The sequence below is a fragment of the Chamaea fasciata genome, unplaced genomic scaffold, assembly GCF_029207755.1.
Source record: "Chamaea fasciata isolate MVZ Bird 193981 ecotype frontalis unplaced genomic scaffold, bChaFas1.0.hap1 SCAF_13, whole genome shotgun sequence".
Classification (NCBI taxonomy): domain Eukaryota; kingdom Metazoa; phylum Chordata; class Aves; order Passeriformes; family Sylviidae; genus Chamaea; species Chamaea fasciata.
Genome location: NW_027094098.1, coordinates 19613632 through 19635572, shown reverse-complemented (window position 1 = coordinate 19635572; position 21941 = coordinate 19613632). Strand labels below are relative to the sequence as shown.

General features: G+C 51.1%; 1 protein-coding gene across 1 annotated transcript in view; it reads right to left on the bottom strand.

Annotated features, from left to right (window-relative positions):
- Positions 1-21941, bottom strand: part of ITPR1 (inositol 1,4,5-trisphosphate receptor type 1) — a 158615-nt gene that overhangs the window by 62159 nt on the left and 74515 nt on the right. The window contains exons 30-39 of the mRNA XM_066195842.1: positions 20507-20632; positions 19935-20135; positions 18086-18337; positions 17427-17552; positions 16623-16751; positions 13563-13683; positions 12293-12477; positions 11623-11771; positions 10636-10747; positions 7310-7336 (exon numbers count right to left, since the gene is read on the bottom strand). Coding sequence (XP_066051939.1) covers positions 7310-7336; positions 10636-10747; positions 11623-11771; positions 12293-12477; positions 13563-13683; positions 16623-16751; positions 17427-17552; positions 18086-18337; positions 19935-20135; positions 20507-20632 — 1428 coding nt within the window. The remainder of the gene's footprint in view (positions 1-7309; positions 7337-10635; positions 10748-11622; positions 11772-12292; positions 12478-13562; positions 13684-16622; positions 16752-17426; positions 17553-18085; positions 18338-19934; positions 20136-20506; positions 20633-21941) is intronic.

Genomic DNA, 21941 nt, shown 5'->3' with positions numbered 1-21941 from the left:
GGGTGGGAGAGCAGCCCAAAGCAGTAATTTTCCAAGATTTCCTGTGCCTCCATTTATTTCAGCTCTCCAGCTCTAAGAAAGCGATGGTCTGGGGGGCAGGGGCAGGTGTGTGGAACACCAAACACAGCCAGGTGAGTAGCAGGACACAGTGGGCAGCTTTTCAGCTGGAACCCAGTGGGTGGCCGGGTCGGAGTCCAACATCTGTGCTTTTTACAAGCAGTAAGGACAAGTCCTTTCAACTTGCTGAGCAAAACCCACTCTTCCTTTGAAGTTTCCACTCCGCAGAGGCTGGCCAATAAACCACGCCTCATGAGCCACGAGTGGAGATGCACAAGCTGTGACCCTCTGGTGACCGGAGTGCTCCCAGCATCCATTTCCCCAGCGCAGGCCACGTCTGCTTCCCAGAACTGTCTGACTCAAGAGTGGACGTACCCCCCCCAAAAAACCACCACGGCACGTCACAGTCCCAGGGTGAGTCCATTACATCTCAAGTCCTGAGACACAGATGAGCTTCCCATCCTTTTCCTTTACGGTTTGGAGGAATTCTTCAAGGTTTTATTCTCATTTGCTTTCAAACTAACAATCACAGTGGAAGCTGTCTAATCCTTCCTTCACAGAAAATTCAAACTACTGCTGTGATAAGAGCGGAAGAGGTTTGAGGAAAAGCAGAAAGATTTTCATTCGAGTTTGAGGTATCAGAATTGCTTTTCCTCCACGTTTTTTTACCCAACTATGCAGTGAACACCCAGACCACTGAGCAGTGAAAAGGATGAAATGCATTTAAAAGGCTGGTGGAGATTCCAGTCCACAGACTGGAGCTGCTCCAGAGAGTGGCTTCAGCAGAACAGGCTGGAAAACATCTCACGCTGTAAATAAATGAAAGGGAAATAATCTTATCAGAAAACTCACATTTGTGTGACCACACAAATACACATTCAAAAACCGGGTCCTTTCCTCTTCAGCCTCACCAGACTTGGGAATTTGGACAAAAGAACAGACAAACCAGCACAATTCCAAGCACAAATCCCCTACACTTCAAGCTGCCCTGGAGAGGGCAGAGGTGACAAACCTCAGACTGCTGAACTGACGACACTTCCCAAACCTCCACACAATTCCTTCAGGTTTTTCTCCAAACGTCCCTCTCTCCTGTCCTGGGAGGTTCCTCGAGCTCAACACTGAGCACTTGGAGGAAGCTGAGCCAAACTCCATGGATTTGGCTCTATGGATGCACAGTGAGGAGTGGGATGCCCTGGGCTGTGCAGGAAGTCGGGTTCAATCACTCAGAGGTCCCTTCTGGTCCCGAAATCTGTGAATTCAGGAACTGACCCAACTCCATGCATATGGCATCTCATTACTGGGGTGGCAGAGGGAGACATTTGGCAGAGAGGAGGAAACAAAAAGGGAAAAACACAACTGCAGAGTCAGCCAAATAGCACATTAAGCTTTTGATAGCCAGGTTGTACATCCAGATGCGAGGACCTAGAGTGAAGATCTCCGATAAATGTTATTCTGAAGCCTCTCCCTCAGCTCCTGCGTTGCCATCTCCAGCAGCAGCTGGAATTCCACCGGGAATGGCCGTTCAGATTGAGTACTGCAAGTCCCTCTCCACTTTTTCCTCCCTTCTCAGAACTTCTCTGCTCTTCCCTTTGAAATACCATCAGCTCTTCCTTGAAAGGCACACAGCAAAAGCATCACCTTGTCTGATTCATGGCAACAGACTAGAGCACAAATTATGTTGCTGTCCTTCATAACTCTTTAAAAATACCACAAAACTCTGTGCAGCTTCCTTGCCAAGGCCCCTTTGTAAAGCCAACACTGTTACCTTGTGGAGCCGAGGAGAAATTTGGATGGGAAATTTCGAGCCCCTGCAGATGATCTGTAGGTGTTTGTCAAACAAGCATTTGACTTGTTATGGAGAAGTTTCAGGGCAGAGGGGAATAACTGGGACCCAGGAGCACTGAACTGCTTTGACAAACTTCCCACGTCCCTTTCCCCCCCGTACAGACGTTGCATTTTCAGGGCTGGAGGATCTCAGACCCGCCTAAATCAGGCAGCAGCAGAGAATGTGGGGCAGCCCCTTGTCCTGGCACAGGTCCTCCAGAAGGCAGGTGGGATTTTGGGGGCAGGGGCAGCCCCCCAGCTCCCAGCCCAGGCTGAACATCCTCCCTCATCTCAGGGAATGTGCAGGGACTTTGTGCAGTGCCAGGTGAGGAGGTGGCAAACCTGGCACAAAGGCTGCCAGTGCCCGCACTCAAAGGTCACCAAGATCTGCCTGTGGGAATGCCTTCCCTCATTTTCCAGAGTTTTCAGTGCACAAATCATGTTTTAACTCGGGCTGGGACTTTCCAGGAGCTGGAGACCTCAGCCTCTGCCCTTCAGTGGGAGTGCAACCACTTCCTCCTCTTTTAAATCCTCGATCTTGCACGACTTCTGCTGAACACAACAAGAACTACCTTCACAACACATTTTACAGCAGCACTTTTAGTGAACCACTAAGATGGTACAAACTAGTACTTTTCTGGTGACAAGTAACTGTGAGAAATGTTCCAGTCTCCTTTTCCAAGGAGCTCACCAATTCCAGCCCGTGTTTAAAAAAAAAAAAAAAAAAAAAAAAAAAAGAAGCAAGCCCAGTCCAAAGATTGCAGGATTTCTCAAGGGGGAAAAAAAAATATAAGGCAGCCCACAAAAATTTATGAGTGCCTGCATTTCCTCTGCTCGAGACATAACAAGTGAAGCACTGTCTAAGTGCAAAACACACAGGAGAAATGACTGCAGAGTAAGCTCTCTACAAGGAAAATAATTCCCAAGTGCAGCTTTCCAGCTCTGAAGAGGTTAATACTTCTCCAATCACAAATGCACAGAACAGCATATATTTTGCACCTTAGCCATTGGAATTTCAGTTTATCACAGATAAAGAGCAGTGAGGAGGTTAATCCAGGCAACCCCTTTGAACCACGATTTTCAGTTCCCTTTTCACCTACTTGAAACCTCAAGACTAATGCCAAGAGGTGAAAAAAACCCCGAACTCAAACTCTACTGAGTGGGTCTGCAAGTGCATTTTACTGGACAGAGCTGCCTGTGGATAGATCAGCTGCATAAAGAAGCGTCACTACTGAAAAAATAGATAAAACACCAACACAACCCTAAAAAATAACTAAATAACTACAGAGGAAACTCCCTGCTGGATTTGGTTGGGTGGTTGCTGGTCCCAAGCCCAGCCCTGAAGGTTGGGGGAAGCAGCAGAGCACCTCCATTTCACCCTGGAGAACGAAACAGGGCTGCAGTGGTGTGGGATGAGGCTGGGGGGATCAGAGCACCTCCATTTCACCCTGGAGAATGAAACAGGGCTGCAGTGGTGTGGGACGAGGCTGGGGGATCAGAGCACCCCCATGTCACCCTGGAGAACGAAACAGGGCTGCAGTGGTGTGGGATCAGGCTGGGGGATCAGAGCACCCCCATTTCACCCTGGAGAATGAAACAGGGCTGCAGTGGTGTGGGATGAGGCTGGGGGGATCAGAGCACCCCCATTTCGCCCTAGAGAACGAAACAGGGCTGCAGTGGTGCGGGACGAGGCTGGGGGGATCAGAGCACCCCCATGTCACCCTGGAGAATGAAACAGGGCTGCAGTGGTGTGGGACGAGGCTGGGGGGATCAGAACACCCCCATTTCGCCCTAGAGAACGAAACAGGGCTGCAGTGGTGTGGGACGAGGCTGGGGAAGCAGCAGCACAGCCCCGGGCTCGGCTGCTACCGGCACAGGCTGCGGGCCAGCGCCGGTGCCTGTAAACATCCCCACCGCCTTTATTGGCAATTACTGCTGAAGGTCACACATCAGCAGCGGGCCTAAATTCCAGGAAAAAAAGCTCTTCTTATGTAACTGCTGCCTGAATGTTGGCAGGTGCCCAGCGGAACAGCTCACTGCAATGTGGCTGGGAGGGGAAAAAAAAAAAAAAAAAAAAAGGAATATAAAAAAGAAAAAAAAATAGAGGAGGCAAAGTAGGCCATCTCGCAGCGCGATCGGCATCCTGCGCGTGCCACCTGCAGGTCAGCACCAGCGGGGCCCGGCCCGCCAGCCCAGAAAACATTCCTGCTTCCTCCAGGATGGCGCGTTTTAGTACCCAGGACTCGCAGAGCAGGTGGAAACTGGGCCACGGTGTCCCCAAAGGCCAGCCCTGGCCGGGGAGGACGGGCAGGAATGTCCTTTCCCAGCAGCCGGGCTGGGCTGGAGCACAGGGAGCCCACGGTGCAGCTCACCACGGGACAGCAGCAAATCTGCATTTGCATCACGCCCGCACCTCGCAGTGGGCTGAGGATTGAATTAACAGCAAATTAAGCTGTTGTGTCTAATTACAAGCAGGGTTCAGCTCTCGCTGTTGTGTGAAGATTCACACTTGGTGGCACTCGGGGAGAATTCGCCTCGGCCCTGAAGCTCTTCCCTGAGACAGCAGCTCCACCAGGAACAGGATTAGAGCAGCTCCAGCCCAGGAAGGAGGCCACCAACAGAGACTCAGCCCAAGGGCTTTTAAGGACAATGCCCTGCCTTGGGGTTCTGGCTTCATCACTTGACACACCTGCACAGAGCCAGGGTCAAACACACCCTGTTGAGCTCTTCAGCTCCTGCTCCCACCCCATGCTCCAGGAGAGGCAAAGAGCAGCCCCCAGCACAACCCAAAGGCCAAGCTCTGTGCTCACAACTCCCCAAGAGAGCAGGAGAGAACCAACACAACCACGGTGCCACTGTGGTGTGACACAGTTCACAGCTCCCCACGGTTTGGGTTTTCTACCAACGCTGCAGATCCCCTTGGAGAGCTGCAGTTCCTTCCCTGTCCCTCCCTCCCAGCACAAAGGGAATCACAGATAAACCCTCGACACGAGTGTGAGTCAGGACAACAGCCCCACCTCTGCTGGTCCCTTCCACTCCATTTGTCCAGCATCCAAAGCCCCCCAGCTCAGCCCAAAACTGTTCAGGGCTGGTGCCAGCCCCACCAATGGATTTCCTACCACTGGGTGAATTCCAGCATTATCCACCCACTTCCAAAGGACACTCCCTTCTTCACTCACAAAGACGTTGAAGAGGGGCTGTCAGGACTTTGTGTCACGACTTCCACTAACAAACACATGCATCTCCTGGCGTTTTTAACCTCCTTTGTTTTTTGGGCCCACTGCTCGCTGGGGTTACCTTGCAGGACACAACTAAGATAACTCAACCTACAAAAAAAGCCACCATGAAATCATGCCATCAACAGTTACTTCAGTGGAGTTTCCCCTGGGGGAATAAGGAGCATTTCAGCCGATCAAAACAATTAAATTGTGCACAGTTTTGACAGAAAAGCAAGTTAATAATTTTACTAATAATGGAGGCTTTTGTATTCTTTGCCCTAAATGTTTACCATTTTCCTGGGCTGACAAGGGGAAAAAAAGGAAAACAGAAAACCCCAGGGTTTCTGAGACTTGCCAGTGGTTCCAACTCCATCTGAATCCCTTTTCCTGTGCAGACAGCGCTCAGTGCTACACACACCTGCTCCTGCCATGCACTTGCTCCATTAAGGAGCAATAAAATTCCTCCTTTGCAGCCTCCAGACCAAATCCTAAATTGCTCTGCACGCTCTGGCTGATTTACTGCAGACAAAGACAGAACACAGCCAGAAACCAAAGGGGAAAGAGTTTCACATTATGACTTAATTTGCAATTAAACAATTCAACTTTCTCTCTGAAGTTTCTCCAAGTTAAAATTATACATATACACACGTGCTATTCTGGGAAGCTGCAGCAGCACACCATCCAAAGGACCTGGCCCGATGGAAATGTTTCTGTGCTCCAGGTTAACTTCTGGAAACCAGAGCAGGCTGCTGGTGTGTTTGCCCCAGGTAAGAAGGGAAAAAAAAACTGGGTTTATTAACAAAAAAAAAACCCAGGAGAAACAGACAGCAGAGCACCTGTGTAATGCCAGGAGTGTGTGTGAAGCTTGGAGACACACCTGAGATTCCACCCCAGCTCAGAGGTGATGGCAGGGCAGTAAAGGAACTTGTGCAACAAGAGATTTTTCTTTCGGGTCAAAATCAGACTCTGGGCTGAAGATAGTGATGGGAAACCCATTTCTTAGAGAAGGGACCTTCAGCTCCAGCCCTAACAGCCCCCCTAAACAAAAACACCCTCCAGGCCAACCCTGGGTGATGTGCACTGTATTTGTCCGGTGATGAATAGTTTGGCTTTCAAATCCATTCCACCAGGCAAGGTCCCCAAATATTTCATTTTCAGAATGAAGTTTACCCAGCAAATTCAGGTGATTAACATCAAAATTAACAAGTCACCCTGCAAATTGCTTTCTGTAGATCTCATTACCTACTCCACTAAATAAAGGTCAGAAATGCTTTAGACATTTTAAGTGGTTGAGCTTTGTTCCAAATAAAAGGCTGGCTTGGGAGAGAACACAGGAAACAAAGCACTGAGAGGAAAATATTTCTTTTTTCTGTGGTATTTCAGTAAAATAAGGTGCCAGTCAATCACTTTCTCAGTATTATACATTTATGCAAATTCCACGCCCACACCAGGGTTTTTTTTGAGCTGATGAGGAAGTTGCACAGCAGAGGCAGCTCAGCTCCCTCCACCCTGTGCTGCTGCCCCGACCAGACACTCGGCTTCTCAGAGCCCATGCAAAGCTCCACTTCAGTTCAACTCCAAGCTTTCCCTCCAAGAGGGCTTTTCACCCAGAAACAGCTTCCCAAACCACTGATCCCTGAGGGTTACACAGCACCCATCCCACTGCCCGACTCCCAAACCCAGCTGAGGCACCGGAATGCTCTCAATGCAGGGTGGCACCGTTTGGGGAGAAGCAGCAGCACAAGGACCTGCCCCTCTCTCCCCAGTTCTGCACCCAACCTCCTTCCAGTTCCTGCATGGACACCACTAAACCTCACTATTTAGCTTTCCAAATGAAAAGAAATAACCCCTTCACATATGACACAGGAATGGTGGCCAAGGGCTAAATGCCGACTGCTCAGAGCAGTTCATCCTCCAGACCTGATCCTAAACTTCACGGGATCTACCACGGCACCAGCTGATTGCAGGCTACCAAAACTGATAACAACTCCATTTGGATTAATTAATATTCCAAGTAACGACACATGGGATTAGTTACGGAATTAACTATTCCCAGGATAGACACACAGCAGACCGAAAACTCCACTAATTCACTGACACAGGCACACAAATCAGAACGCTCAGTGCTGCAGAGACAGGACAGATCACAGGGCTACTGCTAAAACAAACACCATAGAAACAACACCGGAGAAAAGAAATAAAATTAAAACCTCAGCATTATCCAATTCAATGGTAATCTGCCGGGAAAGAAAGAAGGGGAAGAATTGAAACAAGGATTAGTGAGAGAAACGAAACATAAATGTCACGTAAGGATCTCATAAATCATTTAACACTTCAATGCCGCGGTCCAACGTCATTTTCGCAGTGGGCACGAGGAACATCTGCCAGGGCTGGGTGAGGGAACAGACACTGCTGGGAATGCTGTGCCAGGCAGCTTGGGAGGCAGGATGTACCCTTGGCTTTGTTCCTGTGCCAGGGACCAAGCACGTGGGCTGGCTGACCCAGAGCCAAGGACTTCACCCTTGGGCACGGGAGCGTCACGAGCTGCGCGCGGCAGCGCAGGGGCTGCACCTCCACCCCGGGAGGAAAACCGGAGCTCTCCAATGCAAGTCCTGTCAGCTGGTAGGCACCCGGAGAGACGTGCGTGAATGACATGTTTCGGCACAGTGAAAAACTCGGGTCTAGCCTACACTGTCAATGTGGAGCAGTTTTGTGCCTATTAAATACTCCACAGTATGCTCCCCGTCACTGAGCCATCCTGAGCGCGTGCCAAGCGAGGAGTCTTCAGCAATATGGAAAAATTTCAGCCTTCCCACAGGGCTTCTGTACATCTGTGCTCTCCCCCCACGGGTTTTGCTCGCCGCCGAGGAGCCCCAGCTGTGGCCCTGGGTGACAGGAGCAGAGCCCGTGCCCTCCTGCACTGCCCACCCTCCCGGGGCACACGGGCCAGGAGGGTGAGGTGATCCGTGGGCTGGCACACTCAGGAGAGCACTGAGAGAACCTTATGGACCTCGGGTTGTCCCAGCCAGCCCCACGTGGGGCTGCAGCGGGAGCAGGGGTGCTGCCAGAACCTCCCCAAAGCTCTGGGGCCGGGCACGGGCGCGGAGGGGCAGCTGAGAGCCCTGGCACGGGGACAGGACAGGCACTGGGAGAGGCTTCAACGGGCTCTTAGGGAGAAATCCTTCCCCGGCACGGGCTGCCCCATCCCTGGGAGGGTTTAAGGCCAGGTTGGGCTGCGGAAGGTGTCCCTGCCCACGGCAGGGAGGGAACTGGGTCATCTCTCAGTCTTTCCATGGCTGTGCGCTCGTGAGGTCAACGAGCTGCTCACAAGGGTGAGTCCGGCCACCTCCATGTACCCAACTCACCTCTGCCTAGGGGCTCCAGGATTTCCAATGGGGTTTTCACAGTATAAAAGGGGTTTTTCCTCCTTTTTTTTTTTGTTACGCTACAGGATGACTTTTAAAAACAAAAGGTGCTGCCTTTTAGGTGGTGACTAAATTCAGTTCTCTGAGTCACAAGGGAGAATAAATCCCACCGCACCGCTCACAGCCAGACAGTAAAAGCTGTTCTACTACTACTCACAGTCTATCTGTGAGCAATCAGCTGCTTCTTCCGACTCGGAAATCACTTCACAGGCAGGCATATCCTGACTCCTTATGTAACTGAGCTACTGCTTCAGAAATTAATGCTTCTGCCACACTTGGAAGAGTTTTTAGCACCTTGTGGGGTTCTCCGTGGTCTGGATGGTGTAAGGGATGTTAACTGCAGCTTCCAGAAATACTGCTCCATCCAAGTTAGCTGGATAAAGTCGAAGAAACTCTCCTAGAAATTTATTTCCATTTTGGGCAGTCTCTCAGTGGTAGGTTACACTTAAGGAAAACTCTCATGGCCCTGATTTGGGTTTCAGTGGCACACAGTATACACAATATGCATCACACGCTGCCTTTATTATTACTTCAGGTGACCTTGGACAGTGGCTCCTGGGAGGATCTGCTAGAGGAGTGTAAAATGTGATCTGTGGTTACACCGAACCTGTTGCACCCCCAGTGCTGAACGTCAGGAAATACCAGCACTCCTTAGAGGCTCAGCAATCCCACTCCTTTCCCAGGAGCAGACTGACTTCTGCAGGCCACAGGCAGCCCCTTCCTGCTGGGACGTCTCAGGGAAGGGACCCTGAGGACACAAGGTGATGGCCCAGCACAGGATTCACCACTGGAGCAGAGAAGGACACTGTGCTCCAAGCTGACACCTGCAGCTGCGCCCTTCCCTACCCAGCCGGCTCCCTCCTCATCCCACAGGGATGTGCTGCTTGCCTGCAGCTGTCCAGGGAACCCCCTCCAGGCAGTGAATTCACTCAAAAGCTCTGCTGCTGCACAAGGAGACAGTCCCCAGGCAGGAGCAGAGCAGCAGCTGGAGCTGGGCTGGCAGCTGGCAGGGTGGGAAGAGCCTTCCTGGCAGGGCAGGGAGCACAGCCCGGGCCATCCCTACCCCTGGGGCATTTTCCTGGGAGTCTCCTGCTCCCTGGCACTGCCTGTGCTCCCTGGGTGTGCTGGGAGCAGCCCACACGTGCACACCCATGGGTGCCAGGCTGCCACTGCCGCCTCCCCAGAGCCCTACATCCTGCTCCTGCCTCCTGGTGACATTCCCAGCTGGCCAGGATGCCCCAGGTCCCTGTGCCTGGGGAGCATCTCCCTCCCTGGCAGCTGCTCCACACGATTCCTGCTGTCAGGAAAACTCTGAAGTTTTTGGCTCTTTTTGCTGTGAATTGAGCACGAGGAAACAGCTCCAAATCCACCTGTGGGGGAGAACTGGACTGGGACATCAGCTGCTCCTGGGCACAGGGGCACACCACAGCTTCCCCCAGTGCCCACTCCCAGCTGCTCCCCAACACCTTTCCCTGCAGGGTGAGTTCCTCTGCACCCACTGGGTGGCAGGGGAAGAACCTCAGCTGAGCAGAATTCCAGGAGAATGTCCAAACCCCAGTCTGAGCTGACTGCAACCACTTCTAGGAACACAGATGGGTGCATACACACTCTCCTGAGGGAAATAAAGAATAGGTCTGGACCTAGAGAAAAATGTTCCTCTCCATCAGTCAAGAGTTGTGTGTAGGAAAGGGAAAGAAGAAACATGGGTGGGTGTACGGAGAGTTTCCATCTACAAATCACAACAAGATTACTCACTGGTACACAAATTCAAATTAACTACAGAACACCCTCTTGTCGCAAGGTTACATGACCTGAAGAGTCACCTAAACCCAGGGAGAAGATAAAGAGGTCATGGCCTTCAGAAAGAGGCAACAAAACTGACATTTCAGAGTGCCAGAAACTGCAGGGATTAGACTTAAACTTGCTGGTCTCAAGAAGAAAACAAGCTTAACTTCAAATATGATTTGAAAGGCATTAGTTGACTAAAAATGTTTTGTCCCTGCTCCAGCCTAGAAGTGCTTACACACACAAAACAGCTCGAAACAGCAGCAGTTTTATTTTCCTTCACTGAATAAGGACAGTGTTTAACAGAATGATGGACTGCACCTTACCTTTTCCCCATAGCCTCTATCTTTGGTCATCATTTCCCTGAGCGTCTGTAATACCTTAATACACAGCTTCTCCTCATTCTCCTCCAGCAGCTGCTTTGTGTGCTTAATTAACCTGAAAAAAACCCATCAGTCAGGTTAGGGCAAATATTCTAAAAACGGGCTAAGATCTTCGTGCTTATCTGAACTGGTTTATGCTGCAAACAAGGTTTATCAGCGTATTGTTACACAAGCAGTTTGGAGCTCTCTCTCCAGAGCAACACCTGACAGCTGCCAGGGGAAGCTGTGGAGGAACCTGCAGCCCCCGGGCAGGAAAAGAGCCAAAAAATCCCTCCGGCTGCAGGCAGCAAGGAATCAGTGGGATCCAGGAGCCGATGGTCCTCCAGAACAACCAGCTAACAGTAAGAGATTTATTCCACTTGGTTAAAAAAGAGACTGAGAGCCCTGGAGGGTGCAACCCCAAATCCATCCCACCCAGCACTTGGGACTCAGTGCTCAGCTTCCACAACCTCTGTATAGAGCCCACTCCTCCAGGAGGCGACAGGAGAAGCTGGATCTGCTCTGAATTGCTCTCTACATGACCTTGTGATCTTCCCCTTTAGCTGTGGTGATGTCCATGACAACAACTGATCCTGATGCATTCACCCAGCGCCTCCCCAACACTCCTGGGGTGAAGGCAGGTATCAGTAACTGGATCAGCTCCAAATTTAACTCATTTATACAACTGCTCAGGGCTTTTGCACCCTGCAGCAAACACACATTTTTAAGCATTAGCTGGGAGAACATATCAGAGAGTCTTCCCCCATTCCCACAAGCAGGTTTTTTTCCCTCCTCCAAGGACAGACTGCCTTGACCATATCACAAAACACTGATTTTTGTAGGGGTTTAGAGGATAATAAGTATTTACCAAGCTGGGCAAGAGGGCTCCATTCCACAGGGCATGGAAGACTGGGAAAAAGCAAAACAAGCCAGACTTCGAGGACAACTTACTTGCAAATGAAACCTCCACTTTCACATTTCCTCCTGGCGTCTGTGTTCTCTGGGAAGAGCAGCTCAGGCCTGTGGAGCACATCCACCAGCACTGACAGCTCAGCCTGGACCAGAGGGCGCAGGCGATCCTCCAAGGCTGACACGATGTCCTGGAAAACAACCACAGCCACGTTTAGACCAACATTAACAACACACAAATCTATAGCTGAACTCACTTTACTAACGGTGGATGAGGGACAGGACAGTTGGGTCTGTCCTGCCTGAATAAAAGACCTCAGGGTTTGGTCAGGTGAGATTTCAGTTTTGCTGTGTGTGGGCCTGATATTTCTGCGTCTGAGAGATTTTCAGCCTGCTGGCAGCTGCTGACTTTTTCCCAAGGAAAAATTTCTCAAGAAAGTTTCTCCCCAAAACAATCTCGGCAAACAACTCTCCTTTCTCCAAACAATCTTTGTCCAGGTGGTTTCTTGCTGTTTCTCTAGGATTAGAGAGCTGTTGGTCCTATTCACAATCATGTCAAGTCTGTATGGGAACACCTTATAAAAGGCAGTAAAAATTAGACAATAAAAGCCTTTTTCCTGTGCTCTTTGCCTTCTGAAACATTTGGAGTCCTTCTTTCGTGTCCTCCAACTTCGCTGTGGCCCTGCAGGAGGCGGGGGAGCTGTGCAGTCACCTGTAACCTCTCGATGATGTTCCTGTAGTCCCTGGAGGCGGCCAGCACCGAGTCCCTGCGCGCGGCGTTCCGCGCCGTCATCCGCCAGTTCATGGCCGTCTTCTGCACGATGTTGTGGGACTTCAGGAACAGGTTGTTCACCTGGCTGTCCAAATCCACGGGGATTGCAATGGCTCGGCTTTTGGCTGCAACAGGCAAAACCAGGGGGAGCTATGAGACCCTGAGCCCACGAAGCAACACAAAAACACAACAAAGGTAATTCCTTCCTTCGACCAGCTCTCCCTCCCAGGCCGACAGGAAACAGCCTCAAGTTGCACCAGGGAAGGTTTGCATTAGACATTGGGGAATTGGGACATGAGAATTTTTATTTTGTTTTCCCCACAGAAAGGGCTGTAAAGCATCAGAAAGGGCTGCCCAGGGAGGTGGTCAAAAACCATCTGTACGTGGCACTTGAGTTCGTGTTTTGCTGGTGAGCACAGTGGTGGTGGCTGGGCTGGCAGGTGGACTTGACAACTTTAAGAGATCTTTTCCAACCTTAACCATTCCATGAGTCCTTGAGTGCTTTTCAAACAGGGCAGTTCTCAGTACCTGTGCAGGGTCAGGCCTGGGCAGGATTATGTTTAGAGATTTCCACACCTCAGAGCTGTTAGTGTTGTTTCAAGTGTGGGAGTAGGAATCTGGCCCTAAACACACACCCCCAACAACTCGTGCAGGCACACGTGGACACACAGCAGCAGAACTTGACCTCGTATCCAGTACAAGCTGCTCTTGTGGACACCGAAAGTGGAGCAAATTTATGGGCAGGAGAGGCACTCCCAGCTGCACCAGGGGAGGATCAGGTTGGACATCAGCAGGAATTTCTCTGTGGAAACGTGGTCAGGCTTTGGAACTGCCCTGGGAGGTTTGGAGTGCCCATCCCTGGAGGCATCCAAGGAAGGCCTGGATGTGGCACTCAGTGCTCTGGGCTGGGGACAAGGTGCGGTTTGGGCACAGCCTGGACTGGGTGGGCTGGGAGGGCTTTTGCAACCTCCAAGATTCCATGAAAACCTCTCCCTGCTGCAGGGAGGTTAGGCAGAGAAAGCACTTCAGGTGACAGTGACAACACCCAGTGCTCAACCATGATTGATCAGCATAAGCCTGGACCATGAGTTAGCCCCAGGTGGCAGCTGCAGGACACAGACCGCACTGTCCCTGCGGCAGGATGACACGCCAGCAGCAAGCCCCGGGTGGGCACGTCCCAGCAGGGGCTCTGCTCACCCCCAGCCCTTACCTACGTCAGAGAGCACCCGGATGCAGCTCTCCACAGAGGCCTTCTGGCTGGGCATGAGCCAGGTGCAGTGGTACACCCTGAACACCCCCTGCAGCAGCTGCACGAACACGGGCTGCCGAGTCTGCAAGGCAAGCACAGCGCAGTCACACCCCTCTCCCACCCCGAGAGCAGGGCTGAGCTCACCCCAGCCCCAGTCCAGCTGGCACTGGCCAGGCCAGTCCCTTCTAACCGGCCTGCAGCACTCGTCGGGTAACTCCCCGTGGTGGCAGGGTATCTACCACGGGATCAGCAACTGCATGGGAAGGGTGGGAACCAACGCTGCAAGGGAAACATGAAACAGGAGCTTCTGCAGCAGAAAGCCCTGCTAATTGAGGCCTGACTAAGCAAAGGAAATGAGCAGTCACCTTCATCTGTTTTATCAGAGCTATCAGCAACCCTGGCACACAGATCCCTCTTTTAGTGTTGACCGGCAGCTGACTCAAGAGGCCACAGGTAAATGGGGGCTGGCTGTGTGACAGCACAGCTCCGGAGTTGGAAACTCATCATTCCAAGCATTATTAGCTGCTATCCAATCCACTGAGAAGCCAGCTGTGTGTTATTTGGAACACAGGCAGCGGTTAGTGGCGAACACCGCAGCTGCGACGGATCAGCCAAAATCAAGGTGTGGTTTTCACCTCCGAATTTCACACGGGGATCTTTCACTGCAGACAGGTGAGCTGCTCCAACACACCCAAGCCCACGAGCTCTGTTCTTTCGCCTTTGCAGCTGCACAACAACAGTGACCAAAACTCCATTTGCTTTTATACAATCGTTACTTAGCACAACAACACATTTTACCTGTAGAGGAAAGAGCATTTTAAATATTTCAATGGGAGAGGGAATACCCTGTGTCCACTAGCTATGGAATATTTCTACCAGCTACAGGAACTACACCACAGTGCAACCACCACAGGACATAGGAACCAGGGAAAAAATACCTCATTTATTGTGGCCAACAGTAAAGCCTGTTTGCAAGAAAAAAGCGGAGTTAGAGCAAAAAGCCAAATCTATGAGCTAATGAAATCTATTAGATCATTCAAGTCAAACACCATCACAAAATGTACAAGAGGAGAACCAAAATTCAAGCCCCAAAAACTGCTGGGAAGCAAATACCCATTATCCTTTCTGGAAGTAAGCCAAACACCAAAAAAACCATGGCAAAGAGCAGCACTCACCCAGGGCCCTGAAAATACCTGCGTGTTCAGATTTAAACCACCCACTTACTCCTTTCAGTTCATGTCCAAAGACTTTTTGGTCTTAAAAAGCCTTTAAGATGTCTCATTTGCTTAAATAAGGTCAAGAAATCAAATAGGAAATTTAATCCATGTCTCCAACTGCACTTGGGAAAGGAAACCCTGGGCAGCAACAACTTTGGAGGCAAACAGGCTGAACAGTGTCTGTTCAAGAGAAGCTGTGGGCAGCTGTCCTTTGCGAAGAGATTTGTGTTCCCCTAATTTTACACCATTTGAACCACATGATGGATGGACAAGGTGTTCCCTGAACCAGCAAGGCTGGGCCTGACTCAGGGCAGGAAGAATTTCAGGCAAACAAGCCCTGACGTGAAGGAGCAGGAGGCAAGAGAAGGCTGGAAGGGATGAGAAGGTGCAGCAGGAAGGGCAGGGAGGGACTGAACCCAGAGCAGAGTGGCCACATCCCTCACCTACAAAGACAAGCCCACCTGCAGCACCTCAGGGGGGAGGAAATCCCACCAGGAGCAGGGATGGACACCAGGCAGGGGGTCCAACAGGCTGTGCTCCTCAGCAGGGAGAATCCCTGGGCATAGACAAGAGTATTGACAGGCAGGAAAAGGGAGAGGAACTGCTTTTAACTTGGAGATGTAGAGGAAAGATGAATCGAGGACAAGGCAGATCTATCAACTGAGATGGGAAAAGAGGTGAACCAAGTGACTTCATCTTGCTAGACAGAGGGGGAGATCGAGAAACTAAAGAAAAACTGCTGATAGAACATTACCAGATGGCTAAAACAGGATGGCAAGATGGGTACTCAAATGCTGCATCTCAGAGATGGCAGCTGAGAGCAGGGCAGCTCAGGTACCTGGCACAGAGGGAAGGGGACAAGGCCACAGTCTCCATTTCTCACTGCTCTGATGAGCACAGAAGGTGATGGGCAACAGCAGCTGAAGCCACCTGAGGAGCAAATCAGCTGCTGCATTGCTCAGACTCAGGTGAGGTCAGAGACGTGGCAGGGGTGGGACTGGATGAGCTTTGAGACCTCCAACATCTGCCTTTGGCACTACCAGGTTGCATCGAGTTTCAACAACTGCCCCTCTCAGCCTCCAGCCAGAGCTGCCAGCCACCTGACCACTCCACCCACACCCTCCAGAAAGTTATTTCTGAATAAAGAGCAGCGTTATCTCTGTGCAAATATAAATGTTAGGGCAACCTCCTGACACTGCTGCTCTGCTGCACAAATCTCTGCCTCTCCCCTACACAAGGTGCTCCAACCTCCTCCTTCCCATTTCCCCAACTTTTGAACAAGGCAAAAAATCTACTCAGTGATACATGTGAGAGCTCCTGGATTTTTGCTCTGAATCCTTTTTTTGTAATGGGAAATTAGAATCTCTTGTAAAAGATGCTGTCCTTAATCAATCACCCAGTGATTGATTAATTATCACCTTAATTATCACCTCTGTGACACCTATGGCAGGGGCTTGGAAGAGACAGGCTTGAAGGTCCCTTCCAACACAAACCACTCTGGGATTCAATGACACACAGCAGCTCTCTCCAAAAGCCCTTGGTGGTAGCACAGAGCTGAGTCCACTGATGAATTAACGTGACACTTGAGCTTCTCTGGAAGAACACTTGTACCGTGACCTACGTGTTTTTCCATTTCTACAGCAAAAAGACCACTCTGGTCAGCAAGAACGGCGAGGCATTTGCTCCACAACTACACCACCGCTGCTCCTGGGTTTTTTTTGCCCTGCTAAACGGCACCAAAGTGGGAGAGAACACAAGTGCCTTGGCAGCGCTCTTCCTGCTGCGTCCCCGTGCATTTCCCCACCTGCAGGGTGGTGCTCTGGTCAGAGAAGGGCGAGCTGAAGAAGGTGGTGACGATGCTCATGACGATCTCGGTCACATACTTCTCCAGGATGGAGTCCGCGTGCTTCCTGTCGCTGGTGTTGTTGCAGGCCTGCAGCACAAAGCGGAGCAGGGTCAGTCAGGAGCAGCTGAGGCTGCAATTCCTCATTTCATGGTGTGCTGTCCCCAGTGACACCGATGGCACCGGGGCTCTGCACTTCCAGCACACGCCGGAGCAAAGCAAAGTTCCTGGTTTGATGTGCTGGCACAGAGCACGGCTGGGGGCAGGGAAAAAAACCACAGCGCCTTGGAGGAAAGCAGGAGCAGGATGGGGAGGACTGAGGTGTAATGCTTTCGTATGGGGAAATACTTGGAATCCCAGGCAAAAAGCCATATGGCCAAATAAACACCGAGCCTGGAAAACAATCTGTCCTGACCTGCCAAAAAACGCTGAGTGCTGCTCAGGAAGGAGCTCAGCGATCCTGGCCAGAATAAGCAGGCCAGGTGGCAGGACAGAAAAGGCACTGGACAAAGGAGCAGGGTGTGGAGCTTCGCTGGGTTTGGGCTTGGCTTTTTATGTTTCTTTTAAAAAGGAAAATATGAATGTGTTCCATGGAATATGACTAATGAAATCCGCAGGCATAAGGAAAAGGAGGCACATATTTGCAGGAACAGAGTATTCAGGGCACTTATTGCCTCGATGCACTGGAGTGTCTTATCCTTACTGCTCTGGATTAAAGAGGTTTTTAAGCTTTCTGAACTCAGTTCCTTGGTGCAGATACATTACCCGACAGATGTCAACCAGGAAGTTCTCAAACAGCTTCCACATGTGATTACTGGTGTAAATCTCTTTCATTTCTACTTCGGTGTCCACATAGCAGTGATTCAAGAAGTTGATGTACGCTATTTTGACCTGAAAGTAGAGAAAATAATTCATAAAGAATAAAAACCTGAATGGTGGCATGAATGAATATAATGTCACATTAAAGCTGCTACATAGATCATTTGGAATTCTGCTTCTCCCTTTTACTTAAACACTGGTGAAATTTAATGCCATGAATGGCAAGACACCATCCAATAAAAAAGCACCAGGATTACTGCAGACAAAACGTCAGCATAATAATAATTTCCACTTCTGCAGAACCATCTGTTCAAGGTTAGCAGCACATCCAGAAACCTCTCTGCCTCAAGAACCTTATAAAATAACCAAGTACACCAGCACATTCCCACTCTCAGGGTAAGGAGGAAGTATAAAAGGATTTAACTTGACTGTCCAGGTAGGCTGGGGGTGCCAACAGCGGCAGCAGGGAAGGACCCCAGTCTCCCATCCTGGTGCCCACCTGCACCAACCCCCTGGCCAGGCCAGACTCAGCAGCACCAGCCCTCTCTCTCCCACACCCAGCACATCTGAACCACAAACAGCCCAGCTCTCCTGTAAGCCCTCACCTCAGGTATGCAATCCTCGTGGGTCACCACCCTGACAATGTCATCCAGAGGGAGGAGGGAGTTGCATTTGATCTCCGTGTAGACGTTTTTGCCCTCTGTGCACACAGCCAGCAGCTCCACCAGGTGGATGTGGTACATCAGGGGGCTGTTCTCGTCCATCCGGTCCCTCTCCGACCTCATCATCTGCACCAGGGTCTGGAAGGAGGCTCTGTCGTTGTAGAACACCAGCACATCTTCCCCTGCATTCACCAGCTACAGGGCAAGGAGAACATCCCATCAGCACAGCAAAGCCCGGGATCCCCCCACGGCACTCCCCTCGCTGGGGGCTGTCCCACTGCACGTCCCCACTGCTGCTCCTCGGGGACACAGGGCCCCAGGAGCACATTTCCCACTGACTGACCACTTCTGAACTGCTGAAGAAGTTCACAGCCACTCCAGGTGCCTGCTTAGCCAGAAGCTGTGCCTAGAAGTCTGTGACTTTCCACTGTGCCTTTCCATCTCACGTCTGTCACCCCGGGTGACTTTCTAACACAGCTGTGGCCAGCCCTGTGCTGGTGGACAGCTGCCCAGGGCACAGGGGAAGGGAGGACTGCAGGGCTCACTCCTTCCACCCTTCCCAACAAACCCCTGCCATTTTCCAAGGCCAGGGAGTGGCACGTTAAGTCACACACTGAAGATTTCCATCAGCTTCACATTTGACACCTGGCTGGCCACGATTTCCGAGCAGCTCACACCTCCTGGAACTCCAGGAAGGGAAGGAGATGGAGTAAACTGAGCCCTGGTCCAGGCTGGGCACACAGCTGGAGGGATCCAGGGCTGTCCTCCCACAGGGTTTGGGAAGAACAGCAGGATAAAATGCAGAGGAAAACCCCCAGGGCAGCTGCTGACCCCGGGGCAGCCCCTTGCTGAGCATCTCACACTCGACTACGCGTTGAGAAGCTCATGAAGCTGGTTTTGAGCTGAAATATGGAAGATTTTCAACCCATCTATCAGGATCGATGCTCAACAGCCAGATACAACAAATCTGATCCTGGGGCTCCCCCTGCTGAGGAGGCCAAAACATCCCATCAGATGTGCAGATCTGCCTAACAGATCCCATCCGATTTCCCACTTAAAGGCACTCATCCACCCTTCTCTTACCTCTCCCTTTTGTCCTGACTCCCCAGTTTCCAATTACCCACACACCTAAAGCCAATCCTCATCTTCTTCCCCTTCAGCACTTGGACAGCTGAGTAAGTACATCCTGCTCAGACTGTTTGAAGGGCTTGTAGCGACAGGACAAAGGGGGATGGCCTCAGACTGAGCAGGTTTAGATGGCAGGAATAATATGGGTGGTGAGGCCCTGGCACAGGGTGCCCAGAGCAGCTGCGGCTGTCCCATCCCTGGAAGCGCCCAAGGCCAGATTGGGGGGGCTTGGAGCACCCTGGGACAGTGGAAGGTGATTCTATGGTGCTTCAATGATTTCACCAAAAATTCCCACCAAAATGCTGTCACGGTGAAATTCTCCTTCTGCTTCAATGATCCTGAAATTCAACCGCTTCTCTTCAAGCCACTTTTACCAGACAAAGGCACTCTTGCTTTCATAACCCCACCTACACGCCGCCGTGCACAGGCCTGGGAAGTAACTCCTGCCATTAACACAACCCCTTGTTACACCTGTGAGTCAAGAGCTCAGAGAGCTTTTGGTCACAAAAAATCCTGAGCTTCCTGGGAGCTGCAATGCTCTTTTTGCACGGTGAGAGCTGTCAGCTTCTTGGCAGTCCCCGAAGCGAGAGGATCAATTTGTCATGTTCACCAACTGCTATGTGCAAACTTCTGTTCAGACCCTGCAAATCTCTGCAGCTCTCACCTCAGCCATTACCATATCTTGGCATTTCTTAATGAATTTCCCCTCTGCCTTGACGATGGTCTGCAGGAACTTGATGTACTGAACGTTCCTGCCGTGCGTCTCGATGCAGTGGACGAAGTGCTGAACCACGCGCTCGTTGATCTCGCTGCAGAGCTGGAAGTTGTTCATGAAAATGTGCTGCATTGTCACTGCTTCCAGGATCTGACGGAGGGGATGAAAGGCAGCAAAAAATCAGAAAATCAACAACCCACCACATCCCCACCGAAGTCAGGGTAAAGCCAACACTCCTGCAGGCGCAGGGCTGAAGGGGACTTTGCTGACGACCTCAGCTTTCAACACCACCGCTCCTATCTCAGCCTGTTTTTCACTCCACTTCAGCCTCTTGAACTTTCTACACTGAAACTGCCCTAAACAAACATCTTGCCAACTTTTGAGGCTTCAGAACGAAAATAAAATGTGACCTCTTCAACCAACCTTGCAACAGAACAGCCCCAGAGGTATCACCAAGGACAATCCAGTCCCTTTCTCTCGCTAGGACAAAAAAAAAAATCACGGCCTGAGGTTATTCTTACCCCTGGGTTAAGGAACAGGTTTATGTGCTTGTGCAGCAAGGCCTGGTTCTGTTGGTTCCCAGCACAGAAGTTCTGCAGGAACTCGTGCGCGAGCTTCATTATCTCCTGCATCCTCGTGTCTTCAGCCTGGCATTGCATGACAAAGAAGAGGGGGTTAAAAGGAATGCAAAGGTTCACCTTGAGGTGAGCACAAGATGAGCCACAGCTCCAGCAAGGGAACTGTCACGTCCCTCACACCCCAAAGGAAAACAAACCTCCACCCAGTTCACAGACGTTCAGGATGAGCTGGGCCAGCTCCACGCTTCCAAAGAGCGTCAAAAATAAAGCCCGTAATAGAAATTACAGTAGTTCATCCTCTAAAAGTGCCTATTCCACAGCCAGGCCTGCCAGCAACGTGCTTGAGTCACTTCTATTCTTCTGAACATCCCAGCCCCTCGGCCAAACCACACATCATCACCTCGGGGCTGCCCAGGAAAGCTGCCACGTTCCACTGCAGCGCCTTCCCGCAGCCACGGACAGGGGAGCTCGTGGCAAAGCAGGGATGGAAAAGTTGCTGTTGCACCAGCCCAGCCCAATTTATCTTTACTGGAACCTCCACGCTCTTCACAGCCTTCCAAGCACTGCTGGGGAACCTGTGCCCTTCCTCTGACGTCAGCGTGGATTCCCAATCTGCCGAGGGCAGAAGCCGCCCTTTGGGAAATGACTGTTTTTATTTGTAAGGAATTTCATTTTTTTCCAAGGGTGAAACCCCTTCCACCACTCCCTGTCCAACACACGTTCACATCTAGGGGACAGGAAGGTGGTGAGAAGGTGTTGAAGGGCGTTTTTGCTGCCAATTTTCTTAGCAAAATATGACGCAAGAAACCAGGAGAATTAACATTAATCAAAGCTACTGTGCAGAATTACTGGTTCTCAGAAACCTGGCGAGTTTGGAACAGAGGACAGCAGAGTGACCGGGAAAATGTGAAGAGGTGCCTCACCCCTGTACTGATGAATTCCTGTCAGCTGTGATTAATGAGCAGCCAACCTGAAGACCTTGGGGTGCGCAGTGTCAGCACAGCCTGGCGCCCTGCAGGCTCACAGGCACAACCCAGGCCCAGAGGGCTCCAACCCGCCCAGCTGGCAAGTGGCAGCACTGAAACGGCTGATGAGGAGCAGCAGACCTCGCCTGGAGAGCCATTTATTCACCTCTAAAGGGGAGTTTAGGACTCCACAGCTGGAGGAGGGTCTGTACCTACTGCTCATAAAACCCCGGGGGATCAGGCACCCTCCCTTCCCTCCTTGTTCCCAGGACGGTGCTCACAGAGCTGCCTCACAACGAGGGTCTTGCTTCCACCAACACAGCTGAACCTCAAGGCAGCACCTGCCTCACATGGAAAGCTCAGAGCTGAGCCTTAATTCTGAAGTATGATGCTTGAGTGTTTCTTCAGGTAAC